This window comes from Rhodamnia argentea, chromosome 2, assembly GCF_020921035.1.
Source record: "Rhodamnia argentea isolate NSW1041297 chromosome 2, ASM2092103v1, whole genome shotgun sequence".
In the NCBI taxonomy this organism is placed as follows: Eukaryota; Viridiplantae; Streptophyta; class Magnoliopsida; order Myrtales; family Myrtaceae; genus Rhodamnia; species Rhodamnia argentea.
In genome coordinates this window covers 30,634,559-30,652,380 of record NC_063151.1, presented here as the reverse complement: position 1 = coordinate 30,652,380, position 17,822 = coordinate 30,634,559, and the positions used below count along the sequence as shown (strand labels likewise).

General features: G+C 39.9%; 2 protein-coding genes across 2 annotated transcripts; both read right to left on the bottom strand.

The window, feature by feature from the left end:
* Positions 1 to 599: 599 nt before the first annotated feature.
* On the bottom strand, positions 600 to 8,532 carry LOC115737484 (DUF21 domain-containing protein At1g55930, chloroplastic-like). Its single transcript, XM_030669624.2, has 14 exons — positions 7,570 to 8,532; positions 6,937 to 7,034; positions 6,753 to 6,846; positions 6,329 to 6,406; positions 6,082 to 6,185; positions 5,486 to 5,567; positions 4,830 to 4,969; positions 4,666 to 4,744; positions 4,491 to 4,554; positions 4,023 to 4,114; positions 3,395 to 3,460; positions 2,478 to 2,594; positions 1,634 to 1,819; positions 600 to 1,076 (listed from the first exon to the last, which is right to left on the bottom strand). Exons 1-14 carry the CDS (start codon positions 8,134 to 8,136, stop codon positions 828 to 830), a joined length of 2,016 nt encoding a protein of 671 aa, XP_030525484.1. The 5' UTR covers positions 8,137 to 8,532; the 3' UTR covers positions 600 to 827.
* Positions 8,533 to 9,302: 770 nt separating this feature from the next.
* Positions 9,303 to 12,316, bottom strand: LOC115736214 (receptor-like protein 43). The gene is made up of 4 exons (XM_030667790.2): positions 12,180 to 12,316; positions 10,985 to 11,227; positions 10,407 to 10,909; positions 9,303 to 10,176 (listed from the first exon to the last, which is right to left on the bottom strand). Exons 1-4 carry the CDS (start codon positions 12,314 to 12,316, stop codon positions 9,464 to 9,466), a joined length of 1,596 nt encoding a protein of 531 aa, XP_030523650.2. The 3' UTR covers positions 9,303 to 9,463.
* Between the last annotated feature and the right edge of the window lie 5,506 nt (positions 12,317 to 17,822).

Here is a 17,822-nt window from a genome sequence, read left to right as displayed (position 1 = left end):
AGACAAATGAGAAGCCCTAGCTACCGCCATCCCATCATGGTCGGGAAAGCCAAAGACGGTGGGGCAAGAGTTGGCCAGGCCTCAACCGATGACTAGTGCCCCTGATCGATCGTAGACGAGGGTTTGCCACGGGGAAGGGTGTCGGGCCTCGACGATTTTGTGCTCCTTGCTTTTTTTTGTTTAATTTTTAATTCTAATTTTAATAATATTTAGATTTAAAAAATTATATTTGGGCCAAAATGACATTGTTTTGACCTTGTCCCTCATGTTTTAGCACATCAACATAGAAAAAAAAAATCGCATGAACATTTTTCCATAGTCAAGTTGGACGTAATTAACGAAAGACCTTAATTTCACCAATTTCACAAGTTTTATGATTTGATTATACTTTTTGAAGATTTTAATACTCAATTACACTTTCGTGACAGATTTTACCACTTTCATGAGCAATTTTAGGATTGGACTAAACTATGAGATACATTGTATGTTGGATGCTGCAACATTGTTTTAGCAAAATCAATCTAAAATACATTGTGGAGCCTGCGTACAGAGTATACCAACGCACCAGAAAATTCAGATGTTGATACTCTTCCATGTCCTCTCATGGCTTTATTAGCCAACATTCTTATGCTTTCCCATAGAACTCCCAAAAATTACAATCGTAAGATGATCCGCACAAAATTCAGACATCGGTACTCTTCCTTGTCTGTAAAAAGAACTTTACACATAACAATCGATCGTACATTCCCTTCTCCTGGTCCATTCTTCTCTGCCCCTATTTCAAGGACTGCATAAACAAGAACAAATGGGGAAAGCAATACAAGGTATTATTGTTCGCCGACAGTGTCTTCGCTTTCATTGTGTACCCTCAAAAGAGCATCGGAGAGACCAGGCTCCGGCGGCGATGCGTCGTCGTCAATTTTGTCCAAGTCCGATTCTTGATCACTGCTCCACTTTCTCTTCATGATTTTAGGAACCAAGCGAGTCACTTCTTTGGTCTCTAGGGCTGCTGCATCGTCGCTGTTGATCCTTTCGAATCTGACAGCGCTAACCTTTCTGGCATTTCCTTCTAATATCTGCAGCAAATAGGAGACGCAGAAAAATCATTTGCAAAAGTCACTGAATATGAACATGTCCCTTAGACTACTTGAAAGTAGATTGGTGGGAATGCCTGTGTCAGTACGTCTATTCCACACTAACGCGGTCAGAAATGTGTGAGATCCATGTCAATGTAAAGCCCTACGTAAATATACTTTTCTTGAAGTTTGGCCTGTTCTCTAGTGTGCCATTTTACCTAGGCTTTTGTTAATAAGTGTTCCATTAAACAAACAATGGAGGTGAGTACGTCGTTTTCAATAAAGCGTATCTCGTGTCATTTGGAAACAGTAAGTTGAAAATAGCATTTCTTTAATGAGTATGGTCAACAAGTGTTCCGGAGACCCTCGTTAACAAGAGCTTCTTACCTATTTCTCACAAATCGCAAGGGAAGCATTTGCCTAGAATTCCATTCAAGGTCAGCCACTAAAAGCTACGTACATTTTAATTCCTAATCCCAGTTGAAGCATAAGCCAGGAATTGGGTGTTTTGAAACCATTTATTCAGAAGAATAGGTGCTTTCAGATCAGATCAGTACCTCGAGTTTGAAAATTTGATGCTTGTCCTTCTCCTTTTGATCCTTTCGGTCAGATTCAGTTTCCACATACTCATCCTCCTCTTCTAGGTTTTCCTTCTCAAGAATCACTTTGATCGTCTCACCTGTCCGAGGTATATATCCAAATGCTTCGCATATAAAGCCAGACACAGTCTCGTATTGATGACCCTGTCAAGATAAGATGCATAAGCCAAACAGGGATGTCTCCCATCCTAAGAAAACAGTGCTGCAGCAATAACAATGAATTTACAAATGACCAGGCACATTGAAAAGAAGCAAGACAAGAAGAGAGCTCTAATCAAGATAAAGGGGAGAAATAGAAAAAATTTGTGGATCTCCACTCTAATCATGTACATAAATCTATTGGAAACAACCAACCCCCCCCACACCCAAAAAAAAAGAAAAATGATAGAGAAGCATATTTAATGAAAGGTTCACCCACTATGAGAGCAGGTCCTGACTTATAGATAAATCCCAGCGACTATCTAAAAGGCATATGTAGAGCTAGGAAAAGAATAAGTACAAACTTACACAGACCATAAATAGCGGGTTCTCGTGATTATCTCGTACAGATATTAACCAAGATCATGACAAATTTATTGCGTTTCCCTAAATTGTTTCCAGCTAGAAAAGGATTGAACCACAAATTCAAGTGAAATCACTAGACTACTAGTAGTCACCACGGAACCATTGCTAACAGACCACCCCTGCTATGAAATAGATGGATGAAGTCCAATTGTCTAAACAAGGGAGACAAGATGAAGACGTCGCATGCCAATCCCACTGGAAATGTTACTGGAATCCTAGAAGTCGAACAATTTTATACCTCAGGCATTTTGATATTGAGGTCTTCAGAGAGTTGATCAATTGATGTGTTGGCATCCACGTCATACACTCCCTCTGCTCGCATCACAATGTAGCCAGTTTTCTTCTGGATCTCTTCCTGTTTCAAACAAGAGCAAACAAGAACATGGATGAGAATCGGGAGATAATGATAAACTCAGTTCACATACAGAATAATACAAAAAGTCAGTTGACAATCAGCTTGGCCTATGCATTTCTTCAAACGCTTAGATGTCACTCAAGGTGGCTTCAAAATGACTGACTTGATTCAGAACTCCCTCTAACACAAAGTTGTCCATGAAAATTGTCCTCTATCTAGTGCCATGAAATAGCACATTTATCTAGATGAACTCCAAACGAGCTATGGTGCACACTGTGGGCATTATTATTAGCATGCTTTATAAATGACTATAAAACATATTGTACCCTCCTCATTGCTATGTGGCAAATTGGAGATGTATAATTTCCTTAGACGAACATTCAACTCTATGCAAGCCTATATAACATTGCCATGTGACGCTTTTTTGGCCCAATAGTGCAATGTCATATGAATGGGGTCCTCTGGCCAGATAAGATTAATTATGATCGCAGTATGCAGGCATAAGATAACACATTCCACAATCCGCATAATCATAACACAAGTAGTAGTGAAAGCAAAAATTGATGATTACAAAGGGAGACATTCAAGGGCAAACAATTTGAGCACGGAGTGATGAAAGCCAATTCAATCAGAACAAAGTATCAAACAAATGTGAGAAACAAGAAACAAAGGCATCATGTGAACCAGAGAAAACATTATATAATGTGATTAGCTCAAGCATGAAATATCCCCAAACTAATAAAAGACCTTTTACATGACCCAATACAAACATCTACACAAAAGAATAGTGATGAACTTACTTTTGAATCATTTTCATCAAAGATTTCGCCAACAATTTCCTCAACAACGTCTTCTAGGGTAACTATCTGTTTCACACAAAAAAAAAGGACAACAAAGACCAGAATTCAAAGGTAAGCATCTGAACACCACTAATCACTACAATGTTCAGAACAGTAATGACCACTGCATGATTACTCAGCGCAATATTCTTTCGATTACTACACAAAAAGCCATTGTTCACACGCCTTTCAATTTTATTTTGTGAAGTAGGCATCTGACAAATAACTACATCCTTTTCTTTACAGCAAGTCCTTGAAAACTCAGCCCAAGTAACTTAGATGCCACCACTCACTCAGCAATATGCACAGTCCGGAATTCTCATTTCAACTTTTACTAACAAAACCCCCATCCTGCTCTGAACAACCACCTCTGAGAGCATGGGTGAGAATGTAGATTTAGATGTGCATGCATGCATAGTGAAACAAGACAGTATATTCAAGACTAAAGCATCTCCGCAACAGTTTGAAAGTTGAGCAATTCCCAAACATCTCTGGCAAAGCATCAAAATCGTGGGTGCGTGGTAGCCATTAGCTAGCTGACGAGAAATGAGTCATGAAGCAATCGGTAAAATGAAGTCACCACACATACTCCCACAGTTCCGCCATATTCATTGAGGACGACAGCCATGTGAACCTTTCTTATGCGGAACTCTCTAAGAAGATTCCAAACTGACATTGAGTCTGCAAAACCAGTCACAGAACACGATAAATGATGACGCAAAGTAATACAACAATTTAATTTTAATCTACATAAACTAAGGAATTTTGGGCATATTGGAAATCGATGCTTTTGTTGACTTGAACAGCAAAATAATATGTTCTAAGCAAGTTATCAATTTCATAAAGTTTTACATATCTGCGCATTTTAGGCAAAGCGGGCTTGCACTCTCAGATGGTTATACCACAGGCCAGAAGTAATTTTTACTTGCATCAGTAAGTTTCACAGTCTATAGTTCTAACATGTATCGTACGTGCATAAAGAAAGTTGAGTGTGATAAAAGAATATCAATGGCGGTCAAGACTGATTATTATGCAAGCTGAAACAAAAGAATATTACCAGGCACAAAATACGCAGGTTTGTGAGCCATCTCTCCCACAGTAGAACTTTCTAACAATTCACCCTTCAAAATTAAACAGATTATAAATCTGCATTCTATGAGAATGTTGCAAAAAATTAATAGTCAACTCACCAATAGGCCAAACAGAAGAAAACGAAATAAGAACTGCCTGACCTTTTGGACATAATCTAGCAGATCCATTGCGTATGCAATTCCCACTATGTTGTCAACACGCTGCTCAAAAACAGGCACCCTGAGGAGTAACCCATAGCTTTCAGCTACTTCAAGACCAAATTTCTGTTCATGATTTGTTTGTTAAGAAAACATGTTCAACTTGCCTTGAATATTGATGAGTCACCCACAAGCGGTGAAAATCAATAAGAGTCGCACTCGCATCAATCGCAACTACATCAACAAGAGGTGTCATCACCTCTCTCACGTGAGTATCTTTAATCTCCAAAACATTTTCAATCATATCCTGCAAGAGGTTTCCATCACAGATATGTCACATGAAGCAGTGTATGCCTTTTGAAAGCTGGGTGCAATTCAAATAGAGCATATCTAACTTCATTATAAATTTTCAGGGAGGCATGCACAAACCCCGGAAAACAGACGCTCAAATTTGTAAGTCAGATGCAGTCAATTAAGAGACCCAAGAAGTGTGACACACAAAGAGAGCTCAAAACACGTACAGCCAAGATGAAAATAAAGCCTAAATCTCTATGTTTTTCCTTTCGCTAACAAGCAGACAAAATTTGGCGGGCATATTCAGTTCTTACAAAACCGAACGTAAGAAATGTATGTTACACGAAGAAGTAATAAGGCAAAGTGGTGTGCAAAAGCTCCAATTGATCTAATTTGAGCAAATTTGAATTAGTTTGGAGAGTCAATCAATCAGAATCTTACTTTCTGCTAAAATAAAGTGTCAAGCTATCACAACTCTTCAATTTGCATTTGAGAGAATTTACATCAGTAAGTTCATACTGGATCTTACCTGTTCTTCCTCCTCGATAGCACCGCTCAGTATGGCACCCCGCAACATCAATTTCAACTCTTCTTCAGTAACATATGGCTCACTGGCAAATTCCATCGCAGAGAGTGAGGAATGACGAAAGTTTTCAGCAAAAAAGTATCGTGTTAAAATAGTCATGGGGCACACTCGATATCTTCTAGTTCTCTTGTTTCCTTTTTTGGGCCTGATTATGTTATAGTTCATAACTGCCACTTTATGAGACTATAATGTGGAGAAGTCAATGATAAGGATGAACTGTATCTCTCAAATGAATCACAAGTCAAATACTAAATCTGAAGTCTGGAAGAAACGGGATGACTACCAGCAAATATTTACTGCAGAAGTTCATATGCCCCATTCCATGCTACGACCAAAATTTTATGTGCTTTATTGCAATAGTTTCTCTTTTCTGATCTTCAAAAAGTTACTGCCTCCTTTATAGGGAGATCTCCAAAATGCAGAAAAAGAAAGAGAAAAAGAACTCATTTTAATTGAAGAACAATGTGAATCAGAAGCAAATATACAATCATAACATGACAGAGGAAGCTGCAAATAACCAGCATGTAGTTTGAAAATACCTCCTTCCTTTCAAACCAAGCATTTTTAGCATCCCCATGGACAAAAAGGTGACTATCCTTCCTACGGGGTATAATATCAAGGAGAGCCATGCAACTGGTCTGACCTAGAGGCACCACAAACAGTAATCATTAAACAATGCAATGCGAAGCATGGAGAAAAAAGAATGTAAAGATGGGAAGTTTTTTTAGCAAAAAACTGGACAGATCTCTAATACACAAGAAAGAACTCCAAAAATTCTAGACTTACCACAAATCTGGCAACCTCTGTAGCATTATGAACTGCTATACTCTTGGGAGTGATTTCAGTAAGAAGCAAGACGGCAACCTAAAGCAATTAATCCCAAATATCTCAGACATGCGTTGAGATAAATTTCTAAAGGAAGCAATTTAAGCTACAATTCGCACATCTAGTCAAGCAACTGTCCTTTTCTAACCCAAAACATGTCATAAAAATTCACCAACCAAATAATCCACAGTAAGTACCCAAAAAAAATACAATTTTCAAGCAAACATTTAACTCTTTCCAAGATGTACTTTGATGAAAAAGCACTAAATGGGTCATCATGCACCTACTGAGTCTGGCTAAAATTTCTAATCTTCCCACTTAAAATTTCTCAATGGGTGAAGGAAATTACAGGAAAACACTTTCAACTTGAAAACAATAGACTTACAGTCATTACTCCAGTTGCTGCACTAACACCAGCTTCACCAAACATCGCCGTGGCAGCATCGGTTACTAATGCAGTAGCTCCAATGTTGACCACTCTGAGCACATAGATGTAATAAAGTAAGAACAGCTCTCTTCTAAAACCTCGAATGTAAAATCACCAACTGATAATTGCAAAAGCTTCGTACGTTGTGCCAATAAGAATCGTGGTCAAAAATCTTGTCACATCACTTCGAAGCATTCTGAAGACACCATTTTCAGGCTCTTTTTCAGCCAGTTCACGCACCTGAAACAATGGTGGTGATAAGATAGCAAGAAGTTCACATTATTTACAGCAAGCTGCCAACTATAAAGACTTATACGAATAAGCCCATTCCCCATGGGCAATAATAATATAACAGAATTATCAGTGAACCAGCAGCTAAGTGTGAAGGTGTGGCATAGAGAACAAAGGAGGATGGAACCAATCCTTGAGCAGTTCTGTTTCTATATAGAGGAACTTATAGATACTTTTTGAAGCATTATTTAAGAGTGCTCTCCCCCAGTCAGAGTATCCTTAGAAGATTCAGATACATCACAATCCTGCAGTTCATTAATGCTGAGCTTCCAAAAAGAGCCTAGATGAAGATTGTTTTTCAAATATTTCTCAACAGAGCAGTTATGTGAAACCCGCGGAAAGTAGTGGTTAGTGTCATCCTCTCCAACATCAAGGGCAAAAAAAATCTTCTCAATGCAGTGCGTGAACTTATTTTATCCATTGATGCATCCATCTAGAAGTTACAAAGGATCGAAGAAATCAAATTTAGAGCCAAGAGCTCCACCTTCCAAGGCCAAAGCGTGGTGATTGAGGTCTCCGCCATGGAGAAGAAAGCTGAAAGCGCAAAAAGCAATGTCAACAACAACCCTTGCTCTTTAAATACTCTAAGAACTTGAGAAACCTTAGGCCAAGCATTTCTCAGTAACAATATGCTCTGCCCAATAACTCCATAACCTGCATTCACCGCACTCTCCACTGCAAAAACTCTTTTACCCCCCAAAAACAACACTCCACAAATTATCGCCACCAAAACAACACCACGTCTCATCACAACTTCAATAGCATCCGGATTATTTCCAGAACGATTCGACAAATTCTCACTGCTCCTGACTAGTACCGATCTCAACGGAACTTTATCACGGAAAACTAAATTATTTAGGAACCCAGTATCATAACAGCCCGTGGACGTGCTCGGACCAGCACAATTCACCGTGAATCGACACAAATGCCGGTAATCTCTTGGGAAAAATCTCGCGGGCAATCTCCTCCGTCGGTCGCAGACCACCAAAAACGGCGACTTCGCGCCGGAGATAAATGTGGGCCGGGCATAAATTGAAGATTCAAGCGCCATTCCTAGAGGTTGAAGCCGACGGAAACTAAATAAAAGCAAAGCCCCGAAAAATTATAAAGCAATGTTCATATATTCCTTTTGGCGATTAAACCGATACTGCAGAGGAAAAATCGATGCAGCACATCAAGTGCAGACTAGCTGGAGGCGAACGCGGCAAAGGGTCCATAAAAGCTTCTCATTTTCCGCCATTCTTCTTCTTGTCCTCAGATTTCCCGACACTACGTGGCCGGAGGTGGTCCTAGGGCTTCAGTGGGACGGGTGATGCCGAGGGAAAGAAGATGAATTTGAAATTTGGAGACGAAGAAGTGAATATCGGAGAGAACTGAAGAGAGATTAGAGCAAGCCTCTCCGGATTTTGCGCTCTGCAAACTATTTGGTGTTTGGTAGCGGAGCAAAGACCGTGTTGGCTTTGAACTTGCAGACGGAGCAAGTGGGAATTAACGGAAATTACAATACAGCCCCTCATGTCCTCGAATTTTTGAGAGATTTCTTTTCACTTTCCTTCTTGTCATTTCAACATTATCCCAAGATGGTTAAATACTAAATTGATCAATCGCCGGTAGTAGCCTCCTGAATTAGTCGAGTAGCTTTTTTCATCGAAACCCTTGCGTTAAGGTAGCCGAAGTGCTGCCCACAATTATTACCGATAACATGAACTATTTTTATAAGGATCGGTACATCAAAAAAGTAATCCGTATCACCATGCCTTTCTAAAATTGGTTTAAAGCACCTTCACCTAGCACGTCTAAGAAAGATTAATCCGGGTCGCATTATTCTAAGTTCTTTACGTCCCTAATTAAGCTCGGGATAAGAAGCATGAACTGAAATTTGAATGATCAAGTGCGATCTTGACCGGTATAACTTAATCTAGTCCAGCAGTAAGCCTCAAGCTCTACAACAATGCAACCTTTGTTTAATCAATAAATGACTTGTTATCTAAAGCTGGTAATTATGACCTTCAGGAACAGTATATGTATTCAAGTGATGCCCGATGAAGGTGTACATGATCTGTAGGAGAAATGCCATAGACAGTACATTTCGGGAGTCCATAGAAAGTCCTAAATTTTATTGTCGGAGAGTGCAGTTCAGTACCTTAACTTTCGGAAATTTAAGTCATAAAATTGCATGCAACTATCTGCTTAAAAGCTAATGCTAAACGGATGGAGGTAGCTCCTTCAGATCAGATTGCATTTCTTGACGTAAACACACACGAGTATAAACCGTAAAACGCTTGAAACAGTGAAGAAAATAGGGGAAATGAACAGAAAACGAAAACAGACTGGCTGTCCAAAACACATGCTCTCATAAGAACAACACACAAGTAGTCTCATCTTCCATGAAATCTAGGAGGGTTCTTCCTTGGCCTCTTCACTTTTTTGCAGTACTTCTCCTCGAACATTCTAACAAACCGTTCAGGTCTTCTGGTTTGGAAGACAATGTATCCCATGGACAATCCGCCTATCAGCCCGCATCCATATCCCATCAGGATTATCTTCCAGTCAAAAATAGTTGTATTCTCAAAATCTCCTTCAGGGATGGAACGTGGTGGTGGTTGATTTTCATGTCTGTCAAACGCTTGTGACAGGGGAAATCCGCATAATCCCGAGTTACTGGCAAAAGAGTCATTCTTGAAAGTATTGAACTGATTACCTTGGGGCATCGGACCAGAAAGTTGATTTCCTGAGAAGTTTAGGAACGACAGAGCCGTGAGGTCCTTCAATTCTCCAGGAATCATTCCACTGAGCTTGTTGGTCGAAAGATCTAGCCATTCCAGTTTGGCAAGATTGCCGATCAATTGTGGAATGTGCCCTGTGATGTTGTTTTCAGAGAGGTTCAGGCCTCGAAGGGAGACGAGCTTTCTGATGGCATCCGGAATCTCCATTTGGAATTTGTTATTGGACAGATTAATGGTTGTGAAGGTTGTTAAAATCTTTTCCAACACAATCTTTGAACCCTTCATAGTGACCGTCATCAAATCTTGATACAAATCAGCGCCTATATATTGCGGACTGTATTGATTCGCCTCCACCATCATCATTGCTCTCAAACATTCAATTTTAAAAAAGACTGAGGAACAGGACCCTCAAGTCTGTTTCGACTGAAATCAAGAGTCCATAGGCTGCTATTTCCTCCAAGTATTTCGGGGAAGTTCACCTTGGAAGCAATTCATGCGAAGGTTCAAAACTGAGACTCATATTGGAACTTGTCAAACAATTAGAGACAGTGCCAGACAAGTTGTTGTTAGATAAAGCTTAGGACTCCAAGATTACTTGCATTGCAGATCAAAGAAGATATTTCTCCCGCAAACATGTTGTTTGAGAGTGAGTAAAACCGAGTCCAGGCTCCAGGAATCGGACTGGCACTTTGAAAAGGCTTAGTTGACAAATGATCACTGAGACCTTTATGAGCAAGGTTGATCTCAAATAGACTGGGAAACGGGAATTCGGACACAAATTTGTCTAAAGGTCCTTGAAGCCTTTTTGAGTCCTGGTTGAGAATCTCTAACATAGGCAGACTCTCCATCCAGAAGGGAAAAGTATCATTTATCTTGTTGGGGCTGATACCGACTGAAGTCAGATAAGTACAGTTCACCAAGGAAGGTGGAAGAGGCCCTCCCAACTGATTATTACTCAAGCCCAAACCTGATAGCGAGCTCATGTTTCCTAGACACTCAGGAATTCTACCATTGAAGAAGTTGTCCGACAATGGCATACATTGGACGATCTTCAGATCGCAGACTGAACAAGGAATCTCCCTAAAGATGCTGTTTCCCCTGGCATACAATCAACGAAGGGATTGCGGAAGCGGTAGCGACCCCTCTAATTTGTTGTCATTCAAGGCCAACCACCATAGACTGGTCAAATTTGCCAAACATTGTGGAATGCTACCGGTAAGGTTGTTGTCAGACAATGTCAGCATAAGAAGAGAACTCGCATTGCAAATTAGAGACGGGATGTCTCCATTGAACCTATTGCCTGCAGAGTAGAACACAGTCCTGGAACGTGGTGGAGCGGGGAGTTGTCCCTGGAACAGATTAATCACAATCCCAATCGTTTCCAGTTTCCTCAGAGGAATTGCCTTGGAGTTCCCCCTGTTAAGAAGTTACTCGAAAGATCTATAGAAAACAAAGACTCCCTTCCCGCCTCCCATAACCATCCTGGAATCTCACCATGAATCATATTGTAAGACAGATCTAGTGTCGTCAATCCCCAGTAAAGTGTCGATGAAATGTTGGGGGATTCACGGAGGCTGCAATCTTGTAAACTTAGTGACCCTAGACTTGGAAAAGGTATAATTCTGGTCGCTATCGACGTTCACTAATAGACCTGAGAGAACTAACTCTTCAAGGTGGCACTATTAGAATTCGGGGCATAGTCGCAACGAAGTAAATGTAAAAGCAAGAAAGAGAAATCGAGACACGAGATTTTATCCTGGTTTACCCTCAACTAGGGCTACATCCCGCAGAGAATTCCACTATAATTAGCACCTAACAACTCTCGTTACATCACTTAATTACAAACGAAAAAATATATATATAGCAGTAGCTATTTATGAATTCAAATTCAAACTACTAATAAAAAATATGGGCTTAAATCGTAAAAGCCCTCTAGTGTCCAGGGGGCGCTGCCCCCTTGAGAGCTCCGGCCGGGCTGCTCCCCCGGACCCCCACCCGCTCAACGTGAAGCGAAACTCACGTGTTTTCCTATTGCAGGGGAATATGAACCACACTCCAATAGGTACAACCGTATAAACACAACACGGTCCACATTACCAGTGAAGTGAATAAATGAAAGATACGTTCTAGTGAGGTGCTCTAGGTTTCCAAGTGAGAGTGGCATACGACCAGTAAATTGGTTTGAAATCTAAATCAACATCACCTTTATCCCAAACTAGTTGGGGTCGGCGGTTGATGAACCCAAAAATAAATAAAATAAAAGCAAGAACGATTGAGGGAAAATAAATAATTATATAAAAATAAAAATATATAAATATATATAGGGAAAAAGGACTAAAAAGGACAGTGTGGAACATATAAATTCTACCTCTCCACAATGCTAATGGCTTTCCTCCACTCCATCCTAAGACAAACTATACGCCAATTTACTTCCCACGTCATTAAATCTTGTTTTACTACTTTCCCCATGTAAGTTTCGACTGACCTCTTCCTTTCTTCATTCATGCTCTCGGTAACAAACTTCTGTTCTTACCGAAGCATCTAGGGATCTTCGAAGAATATGCCCAAACCATCTCAATCTATATTCTCTCATCTTTTCCGCCACCGGTAGTACTCCAACTTTTCGTCGAATATCTTCATTTCTTTTCTTATCCATCCTTGTATGACCACACATCCATCTTAATATCTTCATTTTCACTACTCCCATTGTATGCTCATGTTGCCTCTGTGTTAGCCAACATTAAGCTCCATATAGCATCGCAGGCCTTATCTTTGTTCTATAAAATTTTCCTTTTGGTCTAATAGGGATTTTGCGATCATACAAAAACCCTAACGCACTACGCCATTTCATCCAACCTGATTCTATGGCTTACATCCTTATCAATCTCTCCCCCCCTTTTGCAATATTGATCTCGGATATCTAAAAGCATCTTTCTTAGGTACCTCCCGTCCGAGCATATTCACGGATTCTTGATCTCCTTCTCTTGTAGTGTTGAACTCACACTTCATGTATTCGGTCTTATTTCGACTTAACGTAAATCCTTTAGACTCCAACGTGCTTCTCCATAATTCTAATTTAGCACCAATCCTAGCCCTAATCTCATCAATAAGCACAATATCATCTGCAAATAGCGTACACCACGGCACCTCATTTTGGATATCTTTTGTTAGCTCATCTATAATTAGGGCAAAAAGATAAAGATTCAAAGCAAAACCTTGGTGTAAGCCTACTGTGATTGGAAAATAACTTGATGTGCCATTACAAGGCTTCACACATGTAGTAACACCATCATACATATCCTTGATTGATTTTTCATATTTTGAAGGTATTTTTTTCTTCTCAAGAACCCACCACAGAACCTTTCTTCGAGGAAATTGGTTTGAAATGAGTTTCAAAAAAGTGAGAAATATGAGATTCCCAAGAGATGGTGGAATTGAGTTTGTAAACTTGCACCTTTCTAGATTCAAAATCTCCAAGTACTTCAAATTGCCAATTGAATAATGTAAGTCCCCAGAAAAGCTAGTGTAAGACAGATCCATAAGAATGAACGCACTAGTCTGGTTAAACTTTGGAAGAGTGCCAGTGAGAACTTGATTTTATTGCAAATTAATAGCTTGCAGATATGGTAACGAAAAGATGTATTCTGGGAATGTTCCTTTCAATCCTCAACAGGGAAGGCTAAGGGAAGTCAAAGCAGAAGACATATTCATCCAAGAACTTTGCTTTGTCATAGATAAGCCTATGCCATCAAGAAAAAGTTCCCTCCACACCGTTAGATTCTGAAGGAGCATTGCCAAACTGTCGTCAAACGTAAGAGCAGTAAAAGAGAAATCAAGTGAAGTAAGTTTGGCAAGAGAAGAGAATTCAAGTGGCATGGGCCCGACGAACCCAGCAAAAGAAAGGTCGAGATGTGTCATGCTTGAAAACCAACCAAACTTGGGTGATGGTGCTGACCCACTAAAATCGTTGCCGGCAAGATTGAGCCTAGTAAGGTGTGGAAGGTAAAAGAGGCTGCTGTTTGGAAGGATAAGTCCTTGAAGCTGGCTGCAACTTATATCAAGCTCATTGACATTACTAGTTGCATTATCGCTGGTAACACCGTTCCGGGCGCAGCAGTCCATGCTTTCCTCCACAAGTTTGTCTTTGGATAAGAAGTGACACCAGCCACGGGACAGTCGGAATTGTTGACAATTGAAAAGGACCTGCTGAACCGGACCAAGGCAGTGCTCTGCTCAGTCGAGCACCCGCGCCTCAAGGAAGAAGCAACTGATAAATGCAGTATCAAAAAGGAGAGTAGGAGGGCTTGAAAGCATTCCATCATTTCTAGTTCAAATTATGTTTGCAAGGAACACGGAGGACGTATGAGAAACTTTATAGCAGGTTGAGTCTAGAGTCTCCGACTACTAGTATCTTCCTTGAAAAGCTCAAGGTAATAAAATATTGGACCATTCTGTTAAGTAGAGTTCGCTCAAGAACTTCTTGTCATTAAGGATTAAAAACTTTAAGGTCATTGCCGGAAGAAAGACCGAGAATCTCTACAACTGTGCGTCGTCTTTTGATTGGAGTGAAAATAACTTGTTGGCAGTTTCTGTTACCTTCGTCATGGTATAATACCTGTTCACATGTTTACAGATTTCCACAAGATGAGGACGGCAAAATATTGTTAGATTATGTCAAAATCGTTAATCTTTTCTATGCCGGTTTAGAGAGGAAGTCAAGTCGTCTCCTTCTCCTCTGCATTTAAAGAATTTAAGTCAAAGCAAATGACTACAAATGAGAGCATAAAGGGACAAGCACATCATGTAAATTTAATGAAGGACTTGCATTGTCGTTATATTTTAGAATAAGCAGTTCCTCCAAGGAAAACCGAGGCAAAGTCATCAACTAAAATTCAAATGACCAAGTTTGTGTGCTTTTAATCAGTCGCCCATTGAGATTACACAGTGAGCTGCGACATACAGGTGGAGCCGAGAAAAGAACGGATGCAATGTGTTTTGCCAAGTCTCGAATCCACGTCCAATAATCTCGACCTTCAACTCTCCGTATTCGCATTAATGATTCGGTATATCATGGGGCATCTTGTTCTACTTTGTTTAACACGATTGTTGAAGATGCAACATTGTGAATGCTCACTGCCCAGATATCAAGATACTTGCTTTTCAACGAGCCAATGGCTTTTCATCTTCAGGCAGTCCTGCTAAATCTATGTCTACACCACTCAGAATGAAATAAACTACATCCAGCTATGCCTTGGCAAAATGAGCATAGGAACCAAAAGGGTTGCGAAAATTTGGAGAATTTGATAAGAGAGAGAAATCGAGTAAGCAAATGACAGTAGCATTCAAAATGCATTTGCAAAGGCTTTACGCAAAGAAATCACACGCTTGATCATAAGCTTTTAGTACAAACTCACAAATCTATCTCTCTTATATGCTAGGGCTTCTATATCTCACTCTCTCCAAAGAAAAACTAACTATCATGCCCCCCATATTTATAGGCAAATTCCACCACCTTATAGTGTGAAAGCGTCAGCCGAAATCTTATCCAAAAGAAGTTCAAATCAAAGTTGTATTCTAGTTTGACCAAAAACCTTATCATTATCTATTAATGTGGATAAGCATTATCCATAACAAGTCCAAAGCCAAATTGGACTTTTCTTCTTCTAGCTTACGGATAAGGATTATCTATAACGAGTCCAAAGTCAAATTAGACTCTTCTATTTCAAAAATCAATTTTATTATTTTCTAACAGTCTCCCTTAAAATTCATTTTGGAAGTACCTAACACCAAGCATCGTCTTCAATTTCTCGAATGAATCTGCCTTCAATGGTTTTGTTAGGATATCTGTAATCCGGTCTTCGAACCTACAGAAATCAAGTTCGATCTCACCATCTTTGACCAACTCACGGATATAGTGATATTTGATGTCGATATGTTTGCTCCTGCCATGGAAAACAGAATTCTTGGCTTATACAATTGTCGACTTGTTATCACACATCAATTTGGTAGGACCTTTCTGCTCATGCATTAGTCCACTAAATTTACATGGACTATCAATCAAAGGCATCCCAGTGACCATCTTTTTCTGGACCAATAGCTTTAGTCCACGAAAATTTATATGCCACAACCACTTGCTATCTTTCGTCATGGCTTGAAAACTCAACAAAGACTTCTTCTGGAGAGAAAGAAGGAACATCCGGTTCTTTGTCATATGCACCGCCGTGATCAACTTATCGTTTACACCTCTAATGGTGCAAACTCCGTTTTCAATATTAACTTTGTGTCCTTTTTCCGAATGTTGCCAAATACTAAGCAAATTCCAGAAAAGTCCTGGCACAAAGTTAACGTCTACAACAGTAACATTAGTACCATCTTTTGATTTGATATCAATGTTACCTTTTCCCATCACGAGAACCTTTGATTTATTTTCAAAATTGACTTCACCATGAACTGTCTCATCTAGGTGCGAGAATGGCTCCTTTCGACCAGACATGTGATTGCTACACCCGGTGTTGAGGCACCATATATTGGCATCACCAGTACTTGAGTCATCAATTTCGCATGCTAACGCGACGCTTTCATCAGCATCGACAGCATGTACATGTTATGGCTGCTCGTGCCCAATGTTTGCTCGACATTCGGATTTGTAATGTCCGAATTTGTTACACTTAAAACACTTGACCTTTTATTTGTCAAATATTTTATATCTTCCAGTGGAATTGGAATTTCCACCTCCACCTCGTCCACCTCCACGACCTTGGACACCATGATGCCCTCCTCGCGTTGAATGAGCGAGCCGGCTTTGCAAAGTTTGCTCGGGATACGCACCGACGGACTTCTGATTCATTCTTTGCTCATGCGAGCATAATGAACCCATCAACCGCTCCAATTTCATGGTTGATATATCCCGACCTTCGTTGATTGCTGCAACAACGTAGTCAAATCTTTCGATCAAAGACCTCATGATTTTTTCTACAACTCGTTCATCTTGGAGTTCATCACCAGTAACCCTCAATTAGTTAACGATGGTTTGCACACAATCGAAGTACAACAAGATAGATTCAGCGTCATTCATGCAGAAAGACTCAAAATCACCTCGGAGTGTTTGAAGTCGAACTCACTTCACGCGATCATCGCCCTTGTAGGATTTCTACAGAATATCCCACGTTGCTTTGGCGGTTTCTACGCACGATATTTTTTCAACTATCGTCTCCTCCACAGCTTGAAAGATCGCATATAATGCTTTCTGATCTTTCTTTCGGGAACTCGACCAACGAATCCTTCTCCTCCTTTTTCAAAGCATTGAATTTTTTGACATCGGCTACTTCGGTGTAGCCACTCTCCACCACGTTCCACAAATCTTGCGATTTGAATATAACCTTCATCCGAACGGATCGGTTGTTGAAATTTCTCCCGTTCAATTTTGGAAGTTGCAATTGAACGGAACTGGTGGATGTCATAACTAGCTCTGATACCAATTGTAGGAACCAAAAGGGTTGCGGAAATTTGGAGGATTTGATATGAGAGAGAAATCGAGTGAGAGAGAAATCGAGTAAGCAAATGAGAGTAGTATTCAAAATGCCTTTGTAAAGGCTTTACACAAAGAATTCAAAATGCCTTTGTAAATGCTTTACACAAAGAAATCACAAGCTTGACTATAAGCTTTTAGTACAAACTCACAAATCTATCTCTCTTATATGCTAGGGCTTCTATATCTCACACCCCTCATATTTATAGGCAAACTCCACCGTCTTATAATGTGAAAGCGACAGCCGAAATCTTATCCAAAAAGAGTCCAAATCAAAGTTGTATTCTAGTTTGACCAAAAACCTTATCCTTATCTATTAATGTGGATAAGCATTATCCATAACAAGTCCAAAGCCAAATTGGACTTTTCTTCTTCTAGCTTATGGATAAGGATTATCTATAACAAGTCCAAAATCAAATTGGACTCTTCTACTTCAAAAATCAATTTTATTATTCTCTAACAATGAGAACCTATGGCACCAAA